General features: G+C 45.2%; 2 protein-coding genes across 3 annotated transcripts in view; both read left to right on the top strand.

Moving 5' to 3' along the window:
* Nucleotides 1-5,139, top strand: part of LOC115169539 (disabled homolog 1) — a 63,717-nt gene extending 58,578 nt beyond the window's left edge. For both annotated transcript variants that reach the window (XM_029725250.1, XM_029725251.1), the window contains 6 exons: nt 644-691; nt 1,427-2,243; nt 2,651-2,778; nt 3,451-3,560; nt 4,061-4,123; nt 4,155-5,139. In XM_029725250.1, the coding sequence (XP_029581110.1) occupies nt 644-691; nt 1,427-2,243; nt 2,651-2,778; nt 3,451-3,543 (1,086 nt within the window). In that variant the 3' untranslated portion in view covers nt 3,544-3,560; nt 4,061-4,123; nt 4,155-5,139. The remainder of the gene's footprint in view (nt 1-643; nt 692-1,426; nt 2,244-2,650; nt 2,779-3,450; nt 3,561-4,060; nt 4,124-4,154) is intronic.
* A 1,878-nt stretch (nt 5,140-7,017) lies between these two features.
* c8b (complement component 8, beta polypeptide) lies at nt 7,018-14,240 on the top strand. Its single transcript, XM_029725252.1, has 12 exons — nt 7,018-7,178; nt 7,925-8,072; nt 8,446-8,599; nt 8,905-9,046; nt 9,179-9,311; nt 10,687-10,884; nt 11,149-11,389; nt 11,537-11,665; nt 11,809-11,972; nt 13,534-13,687; nt 13,827-13,895; nt 14,033-14,240. Exons 1-12 carry the CDS (start codon nt 7,096-7,098, stop codon nt 14,185-14,187), a joined length of 1,770 nt encoding a protein of 589 aa, XP_029581112.1. The 5' UTR covers nt 7,018-7,095; the 3' UTR covers nt 14,188-14,240.
* The last annotated feature ends 9,586 nt before the right edge of the window (nt 14,241-23,826 follow it).

Here is a 23,826-nt window from a genome sequence, read left to right on the forward strand (position 1 = left end):
AATTGAATACTTATCTGAGATTCTGGAGTGGTGCCTGAGACAGCATTTTCCACCACCATCAACAAAACACCAAATGATGGAATTTCATGTGGAAGAAAGGTGTTGCATCCCTCCAGTTCCAGACGCTTGTAGAATCTATGCCAAGGCGTATTGAAGCTGTTCTGGCAGCTTGTGGTATTGCCCAATGCCCTCTAAAGATTTTATGTTGGTGTTTCCTTTATTTTGGCAGTTACCTGTATATTGTATACCGTCCAAATCCTACCTAATCATATAATATTATCTTGTGTTTGAGAGGAATCACAATGGTTATGCATTGTGGGACTACTGGGGCTGATTTGATAGGCAGAGACGGACATAATAATATCTAATCAGTGTTCTTTTGATTGGACTGAATAGCCAATTATAGAGCACCGTGAGAGATTCATTTTAGATCCATCTTCTGATAATGAAATGAGAGGAGACCTAGTTCTTTCTTGGCATCTTCAGTACAATTCTCTTCACACGCAATCACGCATGCACACACACACACACACACACCCTATTAGAGTAATATAATGTGTTATGACTTAGAAAGTCTGCCTTTGTTTTGTCGTGAAATGTCACTGTTCTCCCTCTCTGTCCCTGTTCCTCTGCCCCACCACAGAACATCAACCACTTTGATCTGTTCGGAGATATGTCCACTCCACCCTCGGTGAGTAACTGTCCTTCCCGATTGCTTAGACAGACTCTGACCGTTTAACCATGTCTGCAATGATGGTGCTGAAATATTATGCGTCAACGTCGCTGCAACTCCCCAACGGGCTTGGGAGAGGCGAAGGTTGAGTCATGCATCCTCCGACACATGACCCGCCTAACCGCGCTCCTTAACACCCGCCAGCTTAACCCGGAAGCCAGCCGCACCAATGTGTCGGAGGAAACACCGTTAAACTGGCGACCGGGGACCCAAGAGTGCAGGCACCCGGTCCGCCACAAAGAGGTCCCAAAAGTGCGGTGAGCCACGTAAAGCCCCACAGCCAAAACCCTCCCCTAAGCGGGGTGACACTGGACCAAATGTGCACCGTCCTATGGGACTCCCGGCCACGGCCGGTTGTTGCCCAGCCCGGAAATGAACCCGGGTTTGTAGTAACATCTCTAGCACTGCGATGCAGTGCCTTAGACCGCTGCGCCACTCGGGAGGTCCGTGTGTCAACATTTTAATGCGTTGTTATGCAGTCAAACTACTGTGTGGAAAGTAGAGAAACTCACAGTCAAGACAACCGTTAAAGACCAGTAAGAGATTGGAAGACATTTTGTATTCTGATTTCTATGTGAACAGATGGTTCAATTGACCCCCAAATAGAAAAAGCCAATAAACGAATAATCACAATGACCCCAGTGAAAGGATAGGTGCCTGGTTCAGACGTGTATGTGGATGATGTCCCCCCAGATTCCCCCGTCCCCGGCCAACACTCTGGACCCCAGCAGGAGCCACCGCCAGCCTCAGCACCCCCCAGAGATGTTCACCGGCCCCTTCAGCCCCACCTCTGTCCCCTCAGGGTACATGACTATGGGGCCAGTCCAGGCAGCCCAGTGGGCCCAGCAGGGACCCTTCGCTGGCCAGGCCCAGACCCTGGCCTTCGGGGTGCAAGGGCCCCTCCAGGTGACCCAGGTCCTCCCGGGGGGCCAGCCCGTCATCTGGAGCCAGGCCAACATCTTCCCTGCCACCCAGCAGCAGTGGGCCGCCATGGCTGCCTACATGCCTGCCCAGGCTGTGGGCGTGGGGGGCCACCACATCCCCATGATGGTGCCCATCACCACCGTATGCCCCAGCCCCCAGGGGCCCCACGGTGACCTCTCCTCCACCCCCTCCTCGGCCATCGCCAGCCCCCAGCATCAGACGATGGACCCCGTCCTGCTCCAGCAGCAGCATAGCATCGGTGGGGACTCTGACGGAGGTGAAGGCCCCTCTTCGTTGGGCCTTGTCATGGTGGGCAGCAGGTGTGGCACACCCAGGCCGATGAGCCCTACTTCAATGGGTCTTGGTGCCGTGAGCAGGTGTGAGACGCCCGTTGGCCTTGTCATGATGGCGAGGTGTGAGACGCCCGGTCTAGTGAACGTGCCCCCTGACACCCTGGTCTGTAGCCAGCTGGGCCTGGGGTCATCATCTGCCGCAGCCCAGGAAGAGGAAGGCAGCTGTAGTGACCTTGACCTCTCTCGGATGACCTTGAGTCCAGGCACGTCCACCTCGCCCTCCACTGACTCAGGTAAACTCTACCTATAGCCAGTTTTTCCTACATTCACACTAGATAGTTGCACATACTCATACAGAACAAATAAGTTTCCCAACCCAAACCTTAAAGGGAAAATCCACCGGCCACATCTTCATGATGATACAAAATGCATCATTTTGCATGTCATGATAATATGGTCAGTGGCACTTTGCTTCTTGAATGTCCAATATCTTGAAAACTTGACCGCTGACATGCAAAACATTTTGGGACTGTATCAAAAGTGGACAAATGAAAAAAATACCAAAATATTGTTTTTTTGTCAAGTTTCCCTTTAAGCAAACCCTAACTCTACCCATCTGGATAATGTACAATGCTTTAAGACACGGTTAAAATGAAAAAAAGGAGTACAGTACACCCAACAACCAACTCTGTCTCTGCAGCGTCCACCCCAGCCCCCCAACCTGGCTCGTCCTCAGACTCCGCCCCGTCCCAGACTAGTGATCCCCCCACAGACCACTCCCCCATCGAAACAGAGGCCACACACCCCAGCACCAGGGAGGATGACTCGGTGAGTCTCAGCTAATCTGGTCATAATGATATAACGATCTATCAAACTGTTGGTAGATGGTTGTTTTATCACTTCACCTGCCATTTTGACTGCAACACTCTAATAAAGACAGTTGATATATGCTAAGAGGGAAAAAGTCCTTTGGTTGTATTTATAAAGGTCTTGGGTAACGTTATAATTCGAAAACATGTATTTCAAAGAATCCAATAGCATTTTCAGGACTTTATGCTACTGTAGGCTATCTGCTACCGCGCGCTCACATGTGGTTATTCTTGGAAAAAGTGATATTTGGAAATAGAGCTAATCTCTTCAATTTTGAGAGTTATTTGTCAAAGGGAAGTGTTTTAGAAATCAAAACACCTTACCTGCATGTGACTCTGTAGGAGGATTTGAAAAAGTCCCTTTCTGGTGCTCCAGATAAAAATGATGTCCTCTTATAACACATATTCTGTTAGTGATATCGAAATTCTGACAACGTACATGTGTTGAATAAACGTGTTTAGGAAAAGTCAAGGACGGAAGGGGGCATGGCAGAGATATATAAACGTTACATTCATATGCAGTCAAAATTACTGCCTCAGCACTTGTGTTAATGGGCGAATACTGATATTAACCATTCTCCCACTCTCTCTCGCTCTCTTTCTTTCTCTGTCTCTCCCTCTTTCCACTTAGGGCTCATGCACCAGGGCTCTGTCTCCCCGTCCTTCCAGTGATGCTCCAGCTGACTGTCCACAGACCCAGACCTGTCCACAGGAAGACAGCTAGAGAACACTGGGCTCTGGGTGGGTCTCTTCTCTACTCTCCTACCACTCTCCTCTATCACCCCGTTCTCTCCTCTCCTCCCCTTCCCTCTCATCTCCTCATCCCACCCCTCTCCCTCTCTTCAGTCCTCTCCCGTTCTATTCTCTAACGTTTTGTATCCCCTTAAGGCTGCTTAAAACATCTCTGTTTTATTGATTGGTCTAACAGCACTCGACCGCTCAGTTCTTATTGTCCGTCTGTCTGGTGTCTTTTCAGAGGCACAGATCTCTTGTTTGTCTTTTAGTCTCTCTCTCTGTGTCCTTGCAGCTAAATGGTCCTCAGCCAATAATGGAAGAGCCGTGGTTTTCGTTTAAGGTTCATTTTATTATGGCTCTGTAGTACGTTGTCAAATGGAACATTGCTGCATTGATTCAGTATGATCAAAGTAAGGAACAATACTGCCACCTGCTGTCCATAGGCTCATAATTGCACATATTTCACACAAGTGTATGTGTTCTAATGCTGCTCCCTCCCTCTCCAGGAGAAGAACCCTCTCTATGCCCAGAGATATGACCAACAAGAGGAGATGAGAAGAGAGGAGGAGGAGGAGAAGGACAGCGGACTGAGAGGGAGAGGAGGAGAGACTCTAGACTCCTGTGTCTCTCCACATAGCTGGATTACACTGATCACTGTTAATATTGGCAGCCTAAAGTAGCAGTACCATAGGACTGGCTTCTCTCCTGAGACGGACAACACAACACACTCCTCATAATGGACAAACCTTGTCTTTTTTTCCCCCTTTGCCAATTGGAAGGTTTTTCTCCCAGGAAGTGACCTTTGAAACTGTAGCAGCAGGTCGTTGCCATGACAATGTTCTGCCACAGGTCAGTGGGTGGAGACGTCCAATCTATCATGTGACCTGCAAGCACCAATCAAACTGCAAGTTCAGAAAGAGGATTCTAATGGGTTCTATGGATTCTGATGATTTTTTAGGTATTTTGATGAGGAATGGTGTCCTTTGGGATTGTACCCTGCAAGGACTCATTGGGCAGAACAGATGGATTTCCCAAATGTTTTCAAAGAACTGACTTGTTCCATTTGCATGAACAGACTTTGTATTGTGGATCCAGCGAAACGCAGCAGCGACTGCAAGACAACTGTTCTCCGTAGCTCCGTAGCTTCCTTTTCCACGCTAAAAGATAAAAATATAATTTGTCATTTGTAAGCTGCGACTACTGACTTGACGCTTATGAGAGTTTTTAGGATGACAAAAAAATGTTTGAGGCATCGGCCGAAATAAAAATCCTGTTTGCCAAACTTCTATTTTGTAAATAAGATTTCCTCAAGGCCCCTACTGTACACCTGAATCTCTGTGCCATAAGATAGGTCTGTCATCTGCCTCTCTGACACTACCTACCTGTGACTCTCAACTCTAAAGCAATGCCCTACCAGCACCTCTGTCTCTATCATCTGGATGTTTGCTTTGCTTTTGTTGGCAATTTCTTTTTTGTTATTTTTTGTTCTTTCGGTTTGTCTGTTGGGTTTGGTCGGTCTGTGACGTATGAACTGTGCATCTGTGTTACATAGCCATTGAATCAAAGCGACGATGCCTGTTACCTACGTGTGACGTAACTCACTCTTTTGTAAAATGAAGTCACACGACAACAACAAAATATCCACAGGCTCATTTCTTAATAAAGTCACTGTCACTTTTACCTGGGGGGAGGGAAGGGGAGGAAGGGAGGGGAAGAAGGGAGGGGAGGGAAGGGGAGGAGGGGAGGGGAGGGAGGGGAAGAAGGGAGGGGAGGAAGGGGAGGAAGGGAGGGGAGGAAGGGAAGGGAAGAAGGGAGGGGAGGAAGGGAGGGGGGGAGGGAAGGGGAGGAAGGGAGGGGAAGAAGGGAGGGGAGGAAGGGAGGGTAGGAAGGGAAGGGGAGGAAGGGAGGGGAGGGAGGGAGGAAGGGAGGATCTCCTGTATAACCTTGTTTTTTTTAGCTGTTTTAGACTTTCAGACAGGTGTACTACTCATACTTCAATGTTTTCTTTCAAACTCAATGTTGATCTACTCTACTGCTTCCAGACCTGGGTTCAAATACTATTTAAATACTTGAGCATTTGTTTTAGCCTGCCTCTAGTGCCAGGTGGGCGGGGTTTGCATTTTGGGAATTTTCTATTGGTCCCATTGCGACAGGCAAGCTCAATCACTCACAGCTAAACAATTTGAAATGATTTCAAATAGTATTTGAACCCAGGTCTGCTAGACATATCTAGGTGGTTTCTAGGAACCAAACCAATAAGCTAGTTGAGATGGCCCAGCCAGCTGCAGACTCCAGAGTGCATTACTATGCCTTATTACTATCAGTTGTACAGGTTCTGTTGCCCTGTCACTGTTACATCGTCCTGTCATTGTATTACAGTAACACAATTGATTGATGCAACTAAAGGTTCGGGGCATATTGTAGGTCTGTCTGCTTCACAGAGTTACAAATGGCCAAAACGTGGAGACTTTATACGACTATGAAATAATATAAATATTATTACTATTTACTTCTAGACTATGATGATAATACCTGTAACCCTGCTCGTATAAGAAAAAGCTAAGCGAAATGGTCCATTTTATTTATGAATTCCAAACGGTCTTGAAAAGAGAAAAAGGACTTTTGTACGTATCTTTCTTCCCATTTACTGTACTACTCATGCCCACTGTTCAGTCACAAATAAAAGATCATGTGATTCACAGTTTTCTCCTGAACGTTGTATGTTGCATCAGCCATTTGTAATAATGGGTACTGCAACAAAAAAAGGTCATTCATAGGATATTGCAGTCGAATTACCATTTCACTGTGTACTTTCTAAGAAAACACCTGGTCATTTCAGCTACCCTTAAATAAGTCCTGCATGTATTTTGTTCCACCTCAATGGATCCAGTGGAGGGGGCTGTGTTCTTGCTATTACCTGGGCCCTGTCCAGTCAGCACATGCAGAAGAAAGCTTTTTGAAATGGAGAATGGAAACGAGGTCATTCTTAGTGCTGTTGAGATAGTACCTCCTCAATTTTAAAAGGTTTTCTACCATGTTTCTGTCAACCGTACATGACTCTGTCATTTTGTGTTGTTCAGGGCATATATCCATCAACACAAACCTACGTGAAGCATTTTAACTGAAGTTGATCTCAATCTACATTTCAAATAGCTTTTTGTTTTTACATTTACAAGCAATCGTTCCATATTGTGTGGAGTGGATCTGATGTTTCTGTCAAGGGTCATTTGATTAAGGTCAATGAAGGTAAACAAACAGTCTGGGAGATCTCCCCAAAAACATAACGTACTGTACACCGAACACCGTCTGTGTGCTTTGTGTTTCCTAATACCTGACTTATGAAAGTGGAGATTCCCGTAACAGACTCACGGTCTGAACCTAACATTGAGTCCATGCCCCCGCTTGTATTGATCAGTGTGTGTTTACACACAAACAGAGATACCTGAACACACACACACACACACACAGCGGAACACACTGTTGTCTCGTCAGGTCTGTGAGTCCGTCTTATTGGAGATTTTTCAGATCCACCACAGCTACCATGCTCTCTGTGTCCATGTTGAAGCCTACAGTCAGCCCAGGCTACTGCCTCCTCTGTGCTGCATTGTGCTTGCTCCTACTCCGGTAAGACCTTAATTCAGTCTGTGTGTGGAAGATAGAGATTCAAGGGCAATGGCTGTCCTCTACAAGCGTCAATACTCTATACAGTAGCCAGACATTGTATGACTTAATGTGAGGTTCATTGCAGTACACTTACTCCCGATGGTTAAGGTTTTAGATGGAGGCCTTGTACAACGGGAGGGAACATTATTCTGGATTTAAATTGTTGGCTGTTTCAATCAATGCAAAAGTCCATTGAGAATAGAAAATGGTGTGTGTGCATGCAGAAGTCCACACCAGAATAGTAAACTAACAAAAATGTCACCAACTGGGGCCATTTTCTTAGTCCCCACAAGGTCAAATGCTATCTCTAGGGGGTTTAGGGTTAAAGTTAGAATTAGAGTTAGGAGCTAGGGTTAGTTTTAGGGTTGTGGTTAGGAGCTAGAGTTCGGTTTAAGGTTAAGGTTAGGTTTTCGGGTTAAGGTTAGGGTTAAGGTTCGGGTTAGGTTTACGGTTAGGGAAAATATGATTTTGAATGTGACTGAATTGTGTGTCCCCACAAGGAGTGTGTGTGCGTGTGTGCGCGTGCGCATGCGTGTGTGCGTGTGCGTGTGTGTGCATATTTCTTCAAAGAAGTCCACCTTTTTGAAACCATAATGATTTTCTATCACATCAACACATAGAGGATTCCTCCCGTCTAACCCTGCCTGACTAATATAAGAGGCTGATGCAGTGCGGTGAGCTGTGAGTTATGGTGACCTATGTTTCAGTGATGTCGCCATAGCCGGCAGTGGCGAGGAGCCCAGTGGCGCCCGTGAGGCTCGGTCTGCGGGGGCTCAGGTCGCCGTGCAGCCGGTGGACTGTGTACAATCAGAGTGGTCCTCCTGGACACGCTGCGATGTCTGCAGGAAGAAGAGGGTGAATATTAGCAGGAGGAGGAAGAAATGGATGATGATGATGAGGAGGAGGAGGATGGTAGATAAAACCTGTTAGTGGAGAGTATAGCGTAAGGTACACAGGTTGCTGTTTGTAATCCACTTGACACGGATAAAGACAAGGGGAGTAGCTACCCTTGACAAGAGAGTGAAAAGATAGTTCTGATATCATAACGGACATGGGATGTACTTCACATTCTGTGCACAGACTGGGTAATGCAGCCTTTCTGTGACTAATAGCTTTACAGTAAGTGGGCACTTAGGTAAAGATGTGCTGTACTGTAGCATTCGAATTGTTTTCAATTGTCTTTTATTCTCTCTCTCTCTCCCTCCCCTCTCCATCGCCCTTCCCCCAGTATCGTTATGCTAAGCTTGTCCAGCCATCTCAGTTTGGCGGGGAGCCCTGTCATGTCCAGGGCAAAGAGATAGAGCCCTGTAGCCCTCCATCTCGCTTCGACTGTACACATGAAGAAACACCTCTGTGTGAAGGCTTCCTCTGCACTTACACAGGTATTCCTTCCACACAATCCACCAACTTAACTCTAACGTTAAGCCTGATTCCAGTAATCCTAACCACGGGTATTCTCTCCTCTGATCTCAAAACGATATGCCTGCTATTTCTACACTGCTTAGTCCCATGCATGTCTTCCAGATGTCTGTGTGGATATAAAAAAAATTGAATAAAAAAAGTGCTGCATATCAAATGAAAAGTTTTACTCCACATAGTGCACTGCCAGTATATGGCTCTGAACAAAACTAGTGGAGCACATAGGGAATATGGTGTGATTTGAGATGTGACCTGTGTGTCTTCCCAGGGCGCTGTGTGCCTATAGACCTGCGCTGTAACGGGGATGATGACTGTGGGGACTGGTCAGATGAGAAGGGCTGTCAGAAAGTGAACAAGGCCTGCAAGCAGGAGGCACAGGAGTACCATGGCATCGAGAACCTGGCCAAAGGGTGAGGCATATTCACTGTGGCCGAGTAAAAACTTGAGCTCTGCGTACACAAGCATTTTTTTTTTTACACAAATCTGCCATTGACATCAGTGCATGAAATATGTGAAAGTAAATCCCTTTCTCTCTCCTGTAGAATCAACATACTGAACAGTAACTTAGAGGGAGTGGTCATTGACAACAGATACTACGCAGGCAGTTGCTTGCCTCACTACATCCAGGACGTCAGGTTCAGGAAGCCTTATAACCTGCAGCAGTACACACTGGAGGTAGGAAGACTTATAACCTGTAGCAGTACACACTGGAGGTAGGAAGCCTTATAACCTACAGCAGTACACACTGGAGGTAGGAAGACTTATAACCTGTAGCGGTACACACTGGAGGTAGGAAGCCTTATAACCTACAGCAGTACACACTGGAGGTAGGAAGACTTATAACCTGTAGCGGTACACACTGGAGGTAGGAAGCCTTATAACCTACAGCAGTACACACTGGAGGTAGGAAGACTTATAACCTGTAGCAGTACACACTGGAGGTAGGAAGCCTTATAACCTGCAGCAGTACACACTGGTGGTAGGAAGCCTTATAACCTACAACAGTACACACTGTAGGTAGGAAGCTTTATAACCTGCAGCAGTACACACTGGTGGTAGGAAGCCTTATAACCTACAGCAGTACACACTGGAGGTAGGAAGCCTTATAACCTGCAGCAGTGCAGCAGTACACACTGCAGGTAGGAAGCCTTATAACCTGCAGCAGTACACACTGGAGGTAGGAAGCCTTATAACCTGTAGCAGTACACACTGGAGGTAGGAAGCCTTATAACCTGTAGCAGTACACACTGGAGGTAGGAAGCCTTATAACCTGCAGCAGAACACACTGGAGGTAGGAAGCCTTATAACCTACAGCAGCACACACTGGAGGTAGGAAGCCTTATAACCTACAGCAGCACACACTGGAGGTAGGAAGCCTTATAACCTGCAGCAGTACACACTGAAGGTAGGAAGACTTATAACCTGTAGCAGTACACACTGGAGGTAGGAAGCCTTATAACCTGCAGCAGTACACACTGAAGGTAGGAAGCCTTATAACCTGCAGCAGTACACACTGGAGGTAGGAAGCCTTATAACCTACAGCAGTACACACTGGAGGTAGGAAGCCTTATAACCTACAGCAGTACACACTGGAGGTAGGAAGCCTTATAGCCTGCAGCGGTACACACTGGAGGTAGGAAGCCTTATAACCTGTAGCAGTACACACTGGAGGTAGGAAGACTTATAGCCTGCAGCGGTACACACTGGAGGTAGGAAGACTTATAACCTGCAGCAGTACACACTGGAGGTAGGAAGCCTTATAACCTGCAGCCGTACACACTGGAAGTAGGAAGCCTTATAACCTATAGCATTAGCAAGGGCCGTAATTGAATATTCTTAAAATGCATCTTCTTCTACATCACATTTCTAATGATTAATATAACTGGACAATACAGACATGTTGCCTCAGCAATATGGTTAATGATTTCAGGTCTTTTAAGAGCAGTACAGAGGATACATTTATTCATAACTGGGTTGCTGCTACAGTACGTATGTGACTGTGACCTGTAATGAATGTAAACATTACTTTTCTCTTGTTTGTCTGCCACAGACCAAAGGCACGTACGACTTCAAGCTGCAGTCTTTCGAGTCATACTCTGAGTTTGTCCATTACACCATGACGGAGCGCAGTTCCAAGACCACGGTGTCCATTGGCTTTGCCGTGCCGGGCGTGGCCGAGTTCGGCTTCAACTACGCTGACTCCAAATACTCCAAGTCAGAGAAGAAAATACGCCGCGCCTCTAGGAAGGTGAGAGTTGTTCATCAGGGGTCTGTTCGGAAGAGAGCATCGTTACAGAATGTTCCCGATAGAAATATATTGTGTAGAACAGATATGATTGTCTGTCATGTAGAATAGGGAACTGAGCCAGCTCTATTTATTACATTTCTATCTGCAATGTTCTGAACAACACAAAGGCACAATTCACCCCAAAATCAACGTTTTGGGTCATTCACATTCAGTAGAGTAACCAAGCCCTCCTGACACGCCCCTTTGCCCGCCACCCCTCCACAGGAAAGCAGCTTTGTCCAGGCCAAGGCAGAGCTGCAACTGGCCCGATACATCCTGAAGTCAGAGGATCTGATGCTGCACCCGGAGTTCTTCCTGCGTCTTCGTGCCTTGCCCCAGTCCTACAACTATGGGGAGTACAGACAGATCTACAGAGACTATGGCACCCATTACATCACAGAGGCTACCCTGGGAGGAGACTACGAGTACACGGTCATCCTGGACAAGGAAAAGCTGGAGAAGACAGGTGACTGACGATGCTTTGCTATTCCATGCACTACGGGGCCTTAGGGTGACATTTCACTTCACAGCAGCTACCCATGGACAATTGAAATAAAGTACCATATCACAATGGCAGTAGTAATACTCTCCTCTATCTCCACTCCCATTTTAGATTATTCTCTGGAAGCCTACAAGAACTGTTTGCAGATAGGTCTGAAGGTGGGGGCCAACATCAAGGGAGTGTATGTGACTGTGGGGGTCGAGGGAGGTGGTTGTGATGGTCTGCTCAATGAAATGGGAGGTGAGGAGTGGATCTAGATCACCGGCAACACGGGTCTCTCTTTCTGTCTCGTACTGTAGAACAAATAGCCATTTCCAACTTCTCTTTAACTGTCTCTATGCTCCTCTCTCTCCACGCCGTCTCCTCTCCCCCTCCTCCTCTAGAGGACACAGTGAAAGGCAGCATGGTGGAGGACTTTGTCGCGGTGGTTCGAGGGGGTGACAGTGAGTCCATCACCTGGCTGGCTGCCAAGAAGCTGCCCACGCCACAACTGATGAGACTGTGGGGAGAAGCCGTGCATTACAACCCTGACTTCATCCGCAGCGTGGTGGGAATACTCTCTCTCCATTCTCTCTGTTCTCGCCATTTATCTCGGTCTCTTTGGTATACACTCCCTCTCATTCTACACCCACATGAAAAAATACTATAGTTTACTATGGTTAAATACTATAGTATTCACTGTAGTGTTTTTGAAGACTTTACTGTAGTATTCACTGTAGCATTTTTTCAGACTTTAGTCTAAAGTCTGCAAAAACACTACAGTTAATGCTGTAGTATTTACTGCAGTGTTGCAGACATGACTGTAGTATACTGTAGTTTTTACAGTTTACTATGGTATATATTTTTTTTGTATGTGCTATAGTATTTACTGTAGTGTTTATACTGTACAGTAGTATTTATTGTAGGGTTTATACTGTACAGTAGTATTTACTGTAGTGTTTATACTGTACAGTAGTATTTATTGTAGGGTTTTTGCAGACATTACTATAGTATTTACTAGGTCTTCCCTGTGGCTCAGTTGATAGAGCATGGTGTTTGCAACGCCAGCATGGTGTGTGCAATGCCAGGCTTGTGGGTTCGATTCCCACGGGGGGCCAGTACAAAAAAAAAAAATGTATGAAATGTATGCATTCACTACTGTAAGTCGCTCTGGATAAGAGCGTCTGCTAAATGACTAAAATGTAAATCTTTGGCAAAACTGTGGGGTTTTTTTCCTTAAAGAAAAGTACTGGACAAAATACTGAAAGAGAAAATGTTCCATAACTTGTAAGTAGATAGATAGGTAAGTAAGTAAGTAGGTAGGTAGAACTGAGGTCTAAATGGATAGTTCAGAGCTTCTACTCTTTTTTATAACCTGTAGGGAACACAGTATATTGTCTATACTTCGTTTTTTCACTTACGGGTGGCACAAGTTGGGTTATGGGGAGGGGAATGGACAGGGTATATGCAAATGTAATACTGTAGTGTAGTATATACTACAGTAATTACTGTAGTGTTTTTACAGACATTACTATAGTATTTACTGTTGTGTTTTTGCGTACTATAGTGTTTTGCGGACAATACTGTAGTATTTACTGTTTTGTTTTTGCAATCTGTAGTATAATGTAGTATTTAGTATAGTACAATATACTACAAAATGATATATTAAGTACTACACATGATTGAGGTATACTACAGTGTGTAGTATAGTTTTCTACAGAATTCTATAGAAAGTACTGTAGTATTCTATAGTACAATTTAGTATTTTTGTTCTATTCTCTTTCACTTCTCTTTAGTAAGCTGGGACTTGTCCTTTCTATTTATCTCACTCCCTATTTTACTCTTCATCTCCTTCCCTATCTCTCTTCATCTCTCTCTTCATCTCTCTCTCTCTTCATCTCTCTCTCTCTCTCTCTCTCTCTCACCCTCTCTCTCTCTCTCTCTCTCTCTCTCTCTTACTCTCTCACTCTCTCACTCTCTCTCTCTCACTCTCTCTCACTCTCTCTCACTCTCTGTCATTCACATTTCCCAAAGGTTCCTCTATAGGTGTCCTCTACCAGTCTGTCAGACTCCAGCCCTGAGCTGGTTGTGATGATGTTAAAGTATTGTTGTTGTTGTCTGTGTGACAGACGCGGCCACTATATGAACTGGTGACCGCCAGAGACTTCTCCAGCGCTAACTCCCTGAAAAAGAACCTGAGGAGAGCCCTGGCTGAATACCTGGAGGAGAACAGCTCTTGCCGCTGTGCCCCCTGCCACAACAACGGACTGGCTGTTCTCAAAGGTAAACACCCTCCCTCCAGCCCCCTGATTAAATGACTTCCTCCCCGATCCAGCTATACTTTGTAGATTTATGAAACTATGAAAGATGATAATGATGATGATAGTGATGATGAGGATTATGTCTTCCTCTCCCCCCTCAGGCACCAGGTGTGAGTGTGTGTGTCCATCTGGCTACAGTGGACTGGGTTGTGAGATCACCCAACGACCAGGTCATTCTCTTAATAAAAACACAAACCTACACGATAAAGCCTTCACCTGTAGCTTTGACATCTCTATTTCATTTCCACAATATTGCCATTTCCATGCTATTGGGGAGGTTTAACCTTTTGAGCTTTGTCCCAAATAGATATAGGCATAGACGGCAGCTGGAGCTGCTGGGGTTCGTGGTCACCCTGCACGGAGCGGTCTAAGACACGGAGCCGTCAGTGTAACAACCCTGCACCTAGCAGCGGAGGCATAGCCTGCAGAGGACTCCAGATGGAAACTACTGATTGTTTCTGATATTGTCCCGGAATCTTGATTGAAATAAAGATAATTCATGTCACCCTTGGAAATGTGCCTGTGATATGTTTGCATTCTTGACTCTCTTATGACCAAAATGATCTATTACACAAATGTGTGTAAGCCAATTGAGAAAAACCGAGGTGATCAAGCATAACAGAGAATGATTTTGTTTTTCTTTCTAAACACAAACATTTTCGTCTTTCTCATCAGATCAGAAGACAGATTTGGTATCATTCTTTACCCCTTAAACATACATCATTGGTATTGACTCCCACTTCCTGCTGTAGTGCTTAAACCTATTGCGTCCCGTTTTTCTTATGACATCAGCAGCGTTGGTTCTGAGAGGAGGAGCCAAGGCAGACGGAGCCCCTGTCTGGCCGGGGGTTATCACATCACCGTCTGCGTGTCTTATTTCCTGACTGACAGGTAGACCACGCGCCCCAGCAACTCCAGTAGAATGTCCTTACTGAAGAGCTCAGTGACCTTCAATGTGGCACTGTCATAGGATGCCACCTTTCTAACAAGTCAGTTCTTCAAATGTCTGCCCTGCTAGAGCTGCCCCGGTTAACTGTAAGTACTGTTATTGTGTGTGTGTGTGTGTGTGTGTGTGTGTGCAGCACAAACAATAACCACTTTTATTCTGTGTGTCTGTGTGTGTCAGATGCATCCTGTTGTTCCCACTTATCATGACTGTTGATGACCCCTGACCTCTGCTTAACCCTGAGTGCCGCGGCCAACTCCAGGGATGGGTAGGAGCGTTGAACACTTGTCCCATCAGGCTGGTCATCGAAGTCTGCTTGCCTACTTACCGTGAACTCCCAGTTCACTCCCTTATTTTGAAACAAAACAGTATTTCAAGAATTCATGAAATTCATAGAAATGTATAGAGTAGAGTCAGGAATTTTCCTAGACAGGTCACATGTCTGAAAAAACTCCCGGATCTAACTAAACTATAAAATCAGGACCTTAACCCTACAGTATCCAACATGGGTCTCCAAGCCCCCTCCATTTTGTATGGTCCATTTCCTCGTCCTGACCTGTCACTTCCTCGTCCCTGTTTCTCAGATCTACTACATCACTTCCTAACTCTAACTTATGTCACTTCCTCCCTGTGTGTTCAAGTTCTGCTGCATCACCACTCGGTGGATGAGATCTCCGATATCGCCAAGGATACCCAGGCCTTTGACTACCACCGGGCCTTCGACTACGCCTCTGGGAAGGAGGAATACCACAGTTGGGATTGCGACACAAGTGTTTGTGAACTACGTGTGTCTCATCTGGAAGATGATGAAGGTGTGTGCTCCCTTTCCTTCACATCCCTCCCTCCCTTCCTTCCTCCCTCCCTGGCAGGCAGAGCCCCTGATAATGACTTGCATGACCTCTTCACACTCATCTACGACATCAAGCGGTATGAGGAGCTGGAGAAGGCCAAGAAGGACAAGCAGCGTCACACACAGACACACACACACAAACCCACATGAAAACCACATTAAACATTTGGAGACATACGACTCAACAGATTGTACGCTTGGCTTGAGGTTGGTGACGTACATAGAAACTAAAAGTTATCATTACTCATTGTGTATTTATTATTACTTTTATGACGTGTTTTACTTTTCTATTACTTTATCTCTGCATTGTTGGGAAGGGCCTGTAAGTTAGCATTTCACTGTTAGTCTTCATCTGTTGTTTACCTGTGAAATCAACAGTTTTTTTACATTTATCTCATTAAAATGGTGTAAAATAGTCATATGTTTGAGAAATTTAAGTTATAGCATTTTTGAGGTATTTGTATTTCGCGCCACGCGATTCCACTGGCTGTTGACTAGGGTGGGACGCTTGCCCAGGGAAGTAAACTAGCATTAAAAATGTTAATCCATTCTTCTCTAGCTAATTCAAAATCTCTCTCCCCATCTTCTGAATCACCCTTGTAATGTCAGTACAGTAGCCTATGCTTCGGAGGGGGGTGGGGCAGGTACCCTAAACACGTACAGGCAAAGATTTCCAGCTTGCAGGCAGACACCGGAATACGTTTCTGAGTGACAGAGTGTGGGCTTTGCATAGGCTCTTGGTTGCGTTTTTTTTGTGGGACTAGAAATAAATGCCTGGAACGTAAAATAACGTTATTAACAGGTTCCCAATGCCTTTGAAATAACGGTTCTGTTCAGGAACAGTATGGATCACTTTCATTCCTGTTATTTAATGTTTTCGGTTCTGTTCACTGAACTGGATTCAACCCCTGGTCCTCAACAAGTTACTTGCATACAGCTGCACGCATAACATTACTTTTCATGTTTCTTGCGGTTGTGGTCACTGTGGTGCCTGCAGATTTCCCCTCCCCACTGGTGGTAGTGCAAAAACAGATGGTAGTGGTAGTGCAAAAACAGATTTTTCCCCCACCCACAACTAGTTGCAGCCAAGCAGAGCCACTTCCCTGCAACACTGGCAGAATGCCCAAAAGCCTCCTGCTGCTCATGCTTGTAATGCCATTGTTCCTTGCGCCCCTGCTCATTAATAGTGCACAGGTGGAGTAGTCGAAGTAAAACCGTAACTAGCAAGATGGAGGCAACCATGAAACGGCGTATGCAAACCACAGGTATAATAAGAACTGGTGACTGCGTCCAAGATGTCCGACTGTTGTTTTAAAAGTTTTTAAAAAAGCACATTTTAGTTTTCATGAATTTTTATGAAATAGACACATTTGAATCTTTAGCTGTGGTAACTAGTGACAACACATTTTATGTAGTCAACTGGCTGGGACTTCCAACTTCATTGGCTGATCCCTCCTGATGACCCGGTTGGAGTCATGTCCAAACAGGTCATCAGGGGGAGGATCAGCCAACTGTGAAGAAGCACCATCGAGATATCGTCAATGGTGCTGCCCATGCTGTCACAGATGCTATAACAGCACAGATACAAAGATGAGTCCCCACCCTAGGTTTCCATCCAATTGGCACCAGAATTTCAAGCAAATATTCTATATGTGCATTTTCCCATCAGTGGTATGTTTCCACCGAAAGGACTTGTTGCGGATAAAAAAATCACTGTGTGATGAGGTACGGCACACAAAATGTACTTTTTCGCTTAAATTTTGATATACCGAATAAAAATCTAAAGTTAAATGTGTTTCCAATGCATTTTCAACTCTACTGATAGTTTTGGCACAAAAACTGTTGAGATAAATAGCAAATGTGCCTACTCTGGTCTTGAGACCTGCCCTCTAGCCAATAGCTCGCAGATACAGTGTGGGTATGCTGTGCCGGTTGTTTAGTTTACATGATGAGATTATTATGTATCTGCGGCAGTCAAACGGCAGTCAAGCATAGATCGTCATGTCACCAGAATCACACCCTCGATATTTATCAGTGGTGAAAAAAGTACACAATTTTCATACTTGAGTAAAAGTAAAGATACCTTGATAGAAACTCAAGTAAAAGTGAAAGTAACCCAAGAAAATCCTACTTGAGTAAAAGTCTAAAAGTTTTTGCTTTTAAATATACTTAGGTATCAAGGTAAATATAATTGCTAAAATGTACTTAAGTATCAAAAGTAAAAGTATAAATCCTTTCAAATTCCTTACGTGCCGGAGCGCCAAGTCGAGGACCAAAAGGCTCCTTAACAGTGTCTACCCCCAAGCCATAAGACAGCTGAATCAAATGGCCACCCGGGCTATTTACATTGCCCCCCCCCCCCATGCATAGTCACTTTACAAATTACCTCAACCAACCTGTATCCCCGCACATTGACTCGGTACCGGTACCCCCTGTATATAGCCTCGTTATTGTTATGTATTGTATTACTTTTAGATTGATTCGATTTTTTTTACTTTAGTTTATTTAGTAAATATTTTATTAACTCTATTTCTTGAACTGCATTGTTGGTTAAGGGCTTGTAAGTAAGCATTTCAAGGTAAGGTCGACACCTGTTGTATTTGGCGCATGTGACCATTTTTTTATTTTATTTTATTTGATATTAAGCATATTTGATATTATTTTAATTTTTTTACAGATAGCCAGGGGCACGCTCCAACACTCAGACATAATTTACAAACGAAGCTTGTGTTTAGTGAGTCCGCCAGATCAGAGGCAGTAGGGATGACCAGGGATGTTTTCTTGATAAGTGTGTGCATTAGATAATTGTCCTGTCCTGCTAAGCATTCAAAATGCAACAAGTACTTTACTTTTGGGTGTCTGGGAAAATGTATGGAGTAAAAAGTACATAATTTTCTTCAGGAATGTAGTGAAGTAAAAGTAAAAGTTGTCAAAAATATAAATAGTAAAGTAAAGTACAGATATCCCAAAAAACTACTTAAGTAGTACTTTCAAGTATTTTTACTTAAGTACTTTACACCGATGGTATTTATTGGAATGTGGCAAAAGTGACAAAAACTCCAGTCATCCTCAAAATCTCTCAGAAAAAGCAAATAGCTATCTCTTACCAGCTGTCCAGACAAGTACTTTATCTTAGTGCTAGCTGGTGAAGGTATCCACAATGTCCATGGAAAAATAACCAGCAAAAACACAAAACCACCCCCCCAAACAAAATCACTTTTGCAACTTTTTGCTAATTTCTTGGAACAGCATGTCTGACTCGGAAACTGAATCTTTGAACAATGCTAACAATGATCCTGAATCTTGGGCCAATGCTAATGGAGCTGGACCTTTGGACAATGCTAATGACTCTGTAGCCCCACAACACCTCTCAGGGCCCCTGAAAATTAACCTACCACCTGCTTTTCAGGGAGATGGCACTGAGTCATTTGCTAGCTGGTCTCGTCACCTTGAAGTGGCTGTACAAGCTATGTACAATCTGCCAGATGTGGAGTTGGACCCTGTGCTAGCATCAGTATTACCCACACGCTTAGCTGATGCAGCATTCCTTTATTGGGACAGCCTTTCACCAATCGTTCAGAAGACCTACACTGTTGTCAAGACCAAATGGAAGGAAGTCTTTGGCCCCAGGCACTCTTCCATTCTTTCAGACATTTGTGAATGCTCACCCTAGGAAGCCTGGTGAGAGCTTGGATGTGTACAGTGCTGACATCACTTGTCTGGTTCTGGAGGCCTTCCCAGACTATGACCACAAAGCACAAGAAGGGGAGAAGTTTTGCTGCTTTGTGGCCGGATTGGACCTTACCTTGCAGGTGAAAATTCCTGAAAATGGATCAGAGGCCCTGCTCGTCGCAAGTCGTTGTGAAAGAGCACGTGCAGCTCTCCAACTACATGCTGAGAACCCATCAGTGGCACCGGCCCCAGACCAGGTTGCTATGGTTCGTTCTAATGACACAAATGAGAAGTTCCTTCATGCTGTGGAACTGCTGACGCTCACTGTGAATGGCCTGATGAATGAGGTACGCCAGCTACAGGGGGAAAAACAGAACCTCACAGAACGTTTGGGCTTCTAGGCCAACAGGACCTCCATCCCATCCAATAATTCTGCAAGAGGAGTATGTGGCTTCTCAGCAGCCGTCAAGCTCAACATCCATCACAAGCCTACTACTCACCTGAACGACCGCCAGTACCGTCCTGCCTCTCCAGAGTACCGCCAAGTACCGGATACACCTCAGGTGGAAGCTTCCTCTATCTTTGTCCACAAAATCTCCAATACGGGATAGGACCTATGGGAAGAGCAGCAGCAGGACACCATCCTGGCTGAAGTTGGAGAACAAAAGGTCAGAAACCGCCTCATTGGCAGATGAATCATCGCAGGCCAGCATAGAAAGCACTCTGACACGAATTCCATAGACTGATATTCAACGATGGTCAGCTCTGCTGAAAAATCTACCACCCTGCCTCAAAGTCAGTCATCTATCAGGTCATTGTGCCTCAATCCATACTGGAAGATGTACTCCAACTCCTTCACTGTAACCCTTTGGCAGGCCATCTGTCAGCTGACAAGGTCTTGCAACATGCTCACCAACTCCCTACTGGCCTTTCATGTTGTATGACATACGGGAATGGTGTAAGCAGTGCATCCCATGTGACACCAGGAGGGCTCCTACACTACACCTAAAAGCACCTATGAAGACAGTGGTAGCAACCAAGCCATTTCAGAAAGTTGCGGCTGTCATTCTGGAACTGCCGATCACCAGCCAAGGCAACAGATATGTGCTTGTGGTATAGGATTACTTTTCTAAGTACATCAACCTCTACGCCATGAAAGACTAGCGCCCTACAACTGTGGCCAAGTGTCTTTTCGAGAACTTTGTCAGGGAACACGGCATACCAGAGACATTGCACACTGACCAAGAACGTCAGTTCAAGGCTGACATTGTCCGAGTCTTTGCCAGTTGCTGGGAGTTAAAAAGACATGGGGCGTCATTTACTGAGCATAAAAAACCTTTCTTACGCAGTTTCTAAGAAGCCCATTTGTAACTTACGCACCTGTGATCTATAAATCTCAAATTACCTTAAAATTGACGACACCTGCCCTTCACCACAACCGACCTTGCTCTGACAACCGCATTTTCTCTGCTGTTTGGGGATCGGCAAAGGGAGTGAGAAGCCATGTTTTCCGTGGATAGCCCCGGTCACCTAATAGGGTAAAACCGTTGTGTTACATTATTTTGCACGGTTAATAGGCTATTATACACTGAAAAAAATAACTCACAGAGAAGCCACCCACCTCCATCCTCACCAGCTTTTAGATGCAGGTCTACTCTGCTGTGGTGCAGAATGAATGAGTCGTGCATAGACCCTGGCCACTTGGAGCATACATTGAGTAGTTGCATACGGTCATTGCAGATGATCTGAACATGCAGTGAATGGAAATTCTTCCTGTTAACATATACATGTTAATCTACAGACGGTGCGCATATGGCAATATGCGTGCAGTCAGCTGCACCTATGACCCCTGGGAAATTAAATGAGCAGACAAACTCGGCTTTGACGCGCGCCTGTTCGTCGGCTGTAAATGCGAAACTAATGTATCTCGTGGACAATACGTGTAGAATCGCCTCGATCACTTGTGGCAGGATGCAGCTGGATGATGGCTCTGATATACCCGACCTGTCCCTCATTTCCCTCTGGAATGTCCCAGTAGCGAGGAAACCCAGAGTGGACAGTACTTGGACAGATACGGGTATGGCATGATTACAGCGTGTCTTCCTTTCCAGATTAGGGGCTAAATCCGCACATTAATCTAACAGAACATTTATTGGGAGACGATAGCGATTTATAAGCCATGGATCATCATGCACAAAAAAGTCATTCCGGTCTCTGAAAACTCTCTCCCTTCTAAAAGCATGGTTTTCAATGTCTTCCAATAACGCAAGAACAGCCATGGTTACTTTTTTCTAATTTGACACACTATTCATAGAACATTGTATCCTGTTTTTAATTCAAAACACCTTGTCTGGCAATTAATTCCTCACACCTTTAATTGATAATTCCTAACAAATAGTTCATAAAGCTAATGTAAAGTTCACCACAGGCTTGGACGCATGTGCATCCCAAACGGCAATACCCCTACATAACCAGCAGGAAAATCACTTACGTTAAGTCTAGACTCTGTGTAGGTTAGAGAGAAGATAATTTCCACGTCAAAGTAAGGTTTTATAAATACCTACTTTTCTGCGTAAGTCATACTTAAGATCAAACTTGATCGTAAGCCCGTTTTATAAATGAGGCCCCAGGACCAGCCCCTATCATCCACAATGTGATGGGGTGGTGGAAAGATTTAATAGGACACTTATCAATCAGCTGGCCAAGACACTGCCCCAACAGCCTGGTGAGTGGACGAGTCACTCAACCAAGTTGCCCTGGCCTACAACAGCAGCACTCACTCTACAACTGGTTTCAGCCCCTTCTTTTTGACACATGGTCGAGAAGTGAGAGAACATGCTCACTCACAACAAAAACACAACTACGACAAAAATGTCAGGCACATCCCCTACAAACCAGGAGACCTTGTGTGGCTTAACAGCCCTATGACAGCACGTCACAAGCTTTCACCACACTGAGTGCATTGGATCTACAGAAGAGGATCCTGGTGTAACCTACAGGATCAGGTACCTGCTGGACCAGACTACCGAGACCCAAGTAATCCACTACAACTGCCTAAGGCCGTACACCTCAACTGTGCCCCATTGTGCAAGGAATGAGCCTGTGGAACACTTAGCTGCACCTCCTCGACCTCCAACCCTAATGGCCTTACTCTTCAAGCCCTCAAGGCTCTGTGAGACACGGGAATGCTACTTACCTGAGCTGCCCCTGGATCCCCATCTGCCTCACCAAGCCCAGTGTCAGGCCACTAGTCAGAATCCCTCTGCCCAGCCCAGGCCGTTGGACACTGACCCAAGATTTTCTGGACTGATGAAACCAAGATTGAACTCTTTGGCCTGAATGCCAAGTGTCACGACTGGAAGAAACCTGGCACCATCCCTATAGTGAAGCATGGAGGTGGCAGCATCATGCTGTGGGGATGTTTTTCAGAGGCAGGGACTGGGAGACTAGTCAAGATTGTGGGAAAGATGAACGGAGCAAAGTAGGGAGAGATCCTTGATGGTAACCTGCTCCAGAGCACTCAAGACCTCAGACTGGGGTGAAGGTTCACCTTACAAAAGGACAACGACCTTAAGCACACAGCCAAGACAATACAGGAGTGGCTTTGGAACAAGTCTCTGAATGTCCTTGAGTAGCCCAGCCAGAGCCTGGACTAGAACCCGATCGAACATCTCTGGAGAGCTGAAATAGCTGTACTACTATGCTCCCCATCCAACCTGACAGAGCTTGAGAGGATCTGCAGAGAAGAATGGGAGAAACTCCCCAAATACAGGTGTGCCAACCTTGTACCGTCATACCCAAGAAGACTTGAGGCTGTAATCACTGCCAAAGATGCTTCAACAAAGTACTGAGTAAATGGTGTGAATACTTATGTTAATGTCTATTTTTCAGTTTTTTATTTGAAATAGATTTTGACATTTTTTTATAAAATCCTATTTTTGCTTTGTCATTATGGCGTATTGTGTGTAGATTGATGAGGGGGAAAAACATTTGAATCAATTTTAGAATTATGCTGTAATGTAACAAAATGTGGAAAAACCCAAATTTAAACATATAAAAGTATGATATGGGAGAAAGGGGGAGAATGGGTGAGTTGATGAGCAAGGAGAAGTGAACGATGCATAATTATGTAATCATTAATGGTCAATGAAGAACAGGGCGGGCCATTCTATTGTATAGATCTATATTAATTATAATCTCAATATTGTATATCAGTCCACCGAATCCAAGCAGTTTTATCAGTCTACTCTGGCCTACTTGGAGTGCACATTGAGTGTGCATAATTTACAATGGCAAGAAGACCAAGACAAATGGATGCGCTGTATTAGCGTTGCTACAAAATCTGAATGAAAATGATTCAGATGGTGGGGTACAAATGAATCTTGACATCTCTGATGGCTATTCTTCTGATTCTGAGCCTCAGCCTGAGCCTACACTTCAGAGGCCTGAGAGCAAAAATGGCGGTGCTCACTGCGCCGGTGCGCTGTGAGACAGGAGAGTGGAAGGGATGGCACTGTTTGAATAATCAAGCCGGTGACAATGCTATGGGCCGATTATCATCACATAACGTATCCCTGAGAGAGCAGGCCCTACATATCAAGCAAAAAACAACATCGGCAACGCGCTCACCAAC

This window comes from Salmo trutta, chromosome 31, assembly GCF_901001165.1.
Source record: "Salmo trutta chromosome 31, fSalTru1.1, whole genome shotgun sequence".
Lineage (NCBI taxonomy): Eukaryota > Metazoa > Chordata > Actinopteri > Salmoniformes > Salmonidae > Salmo > Salmo trutta.

What these genes read in the sequence shown, in the direction of transcription:
- c8b (XM_029725252.1), top strand. Translation starts at nt 7,096, where the DNA reads ATGCTCTCTGTGTCCATGTTGAAGCCTACAGTCAGCCCAGGCTACTGC. An exon ending in TGCAGCAGTACACACTGGAG is followed by an intron (nt 9,312 to 10,686) that starts GTAGGAAGACTT and finishes TGTCTGCCACAG; the next exon opens with ACCAAAGGCACGTACGACTT. An exon ending in TACGCCGCGCCTCTAGGAAG is followed by an intron (nt 10,885 to 11,148) that starts GTGAGAGTTGTT and finishes ACCCCTCCACAG; the next exon opens with GAAAGCAGCTTTGTCCAGGC.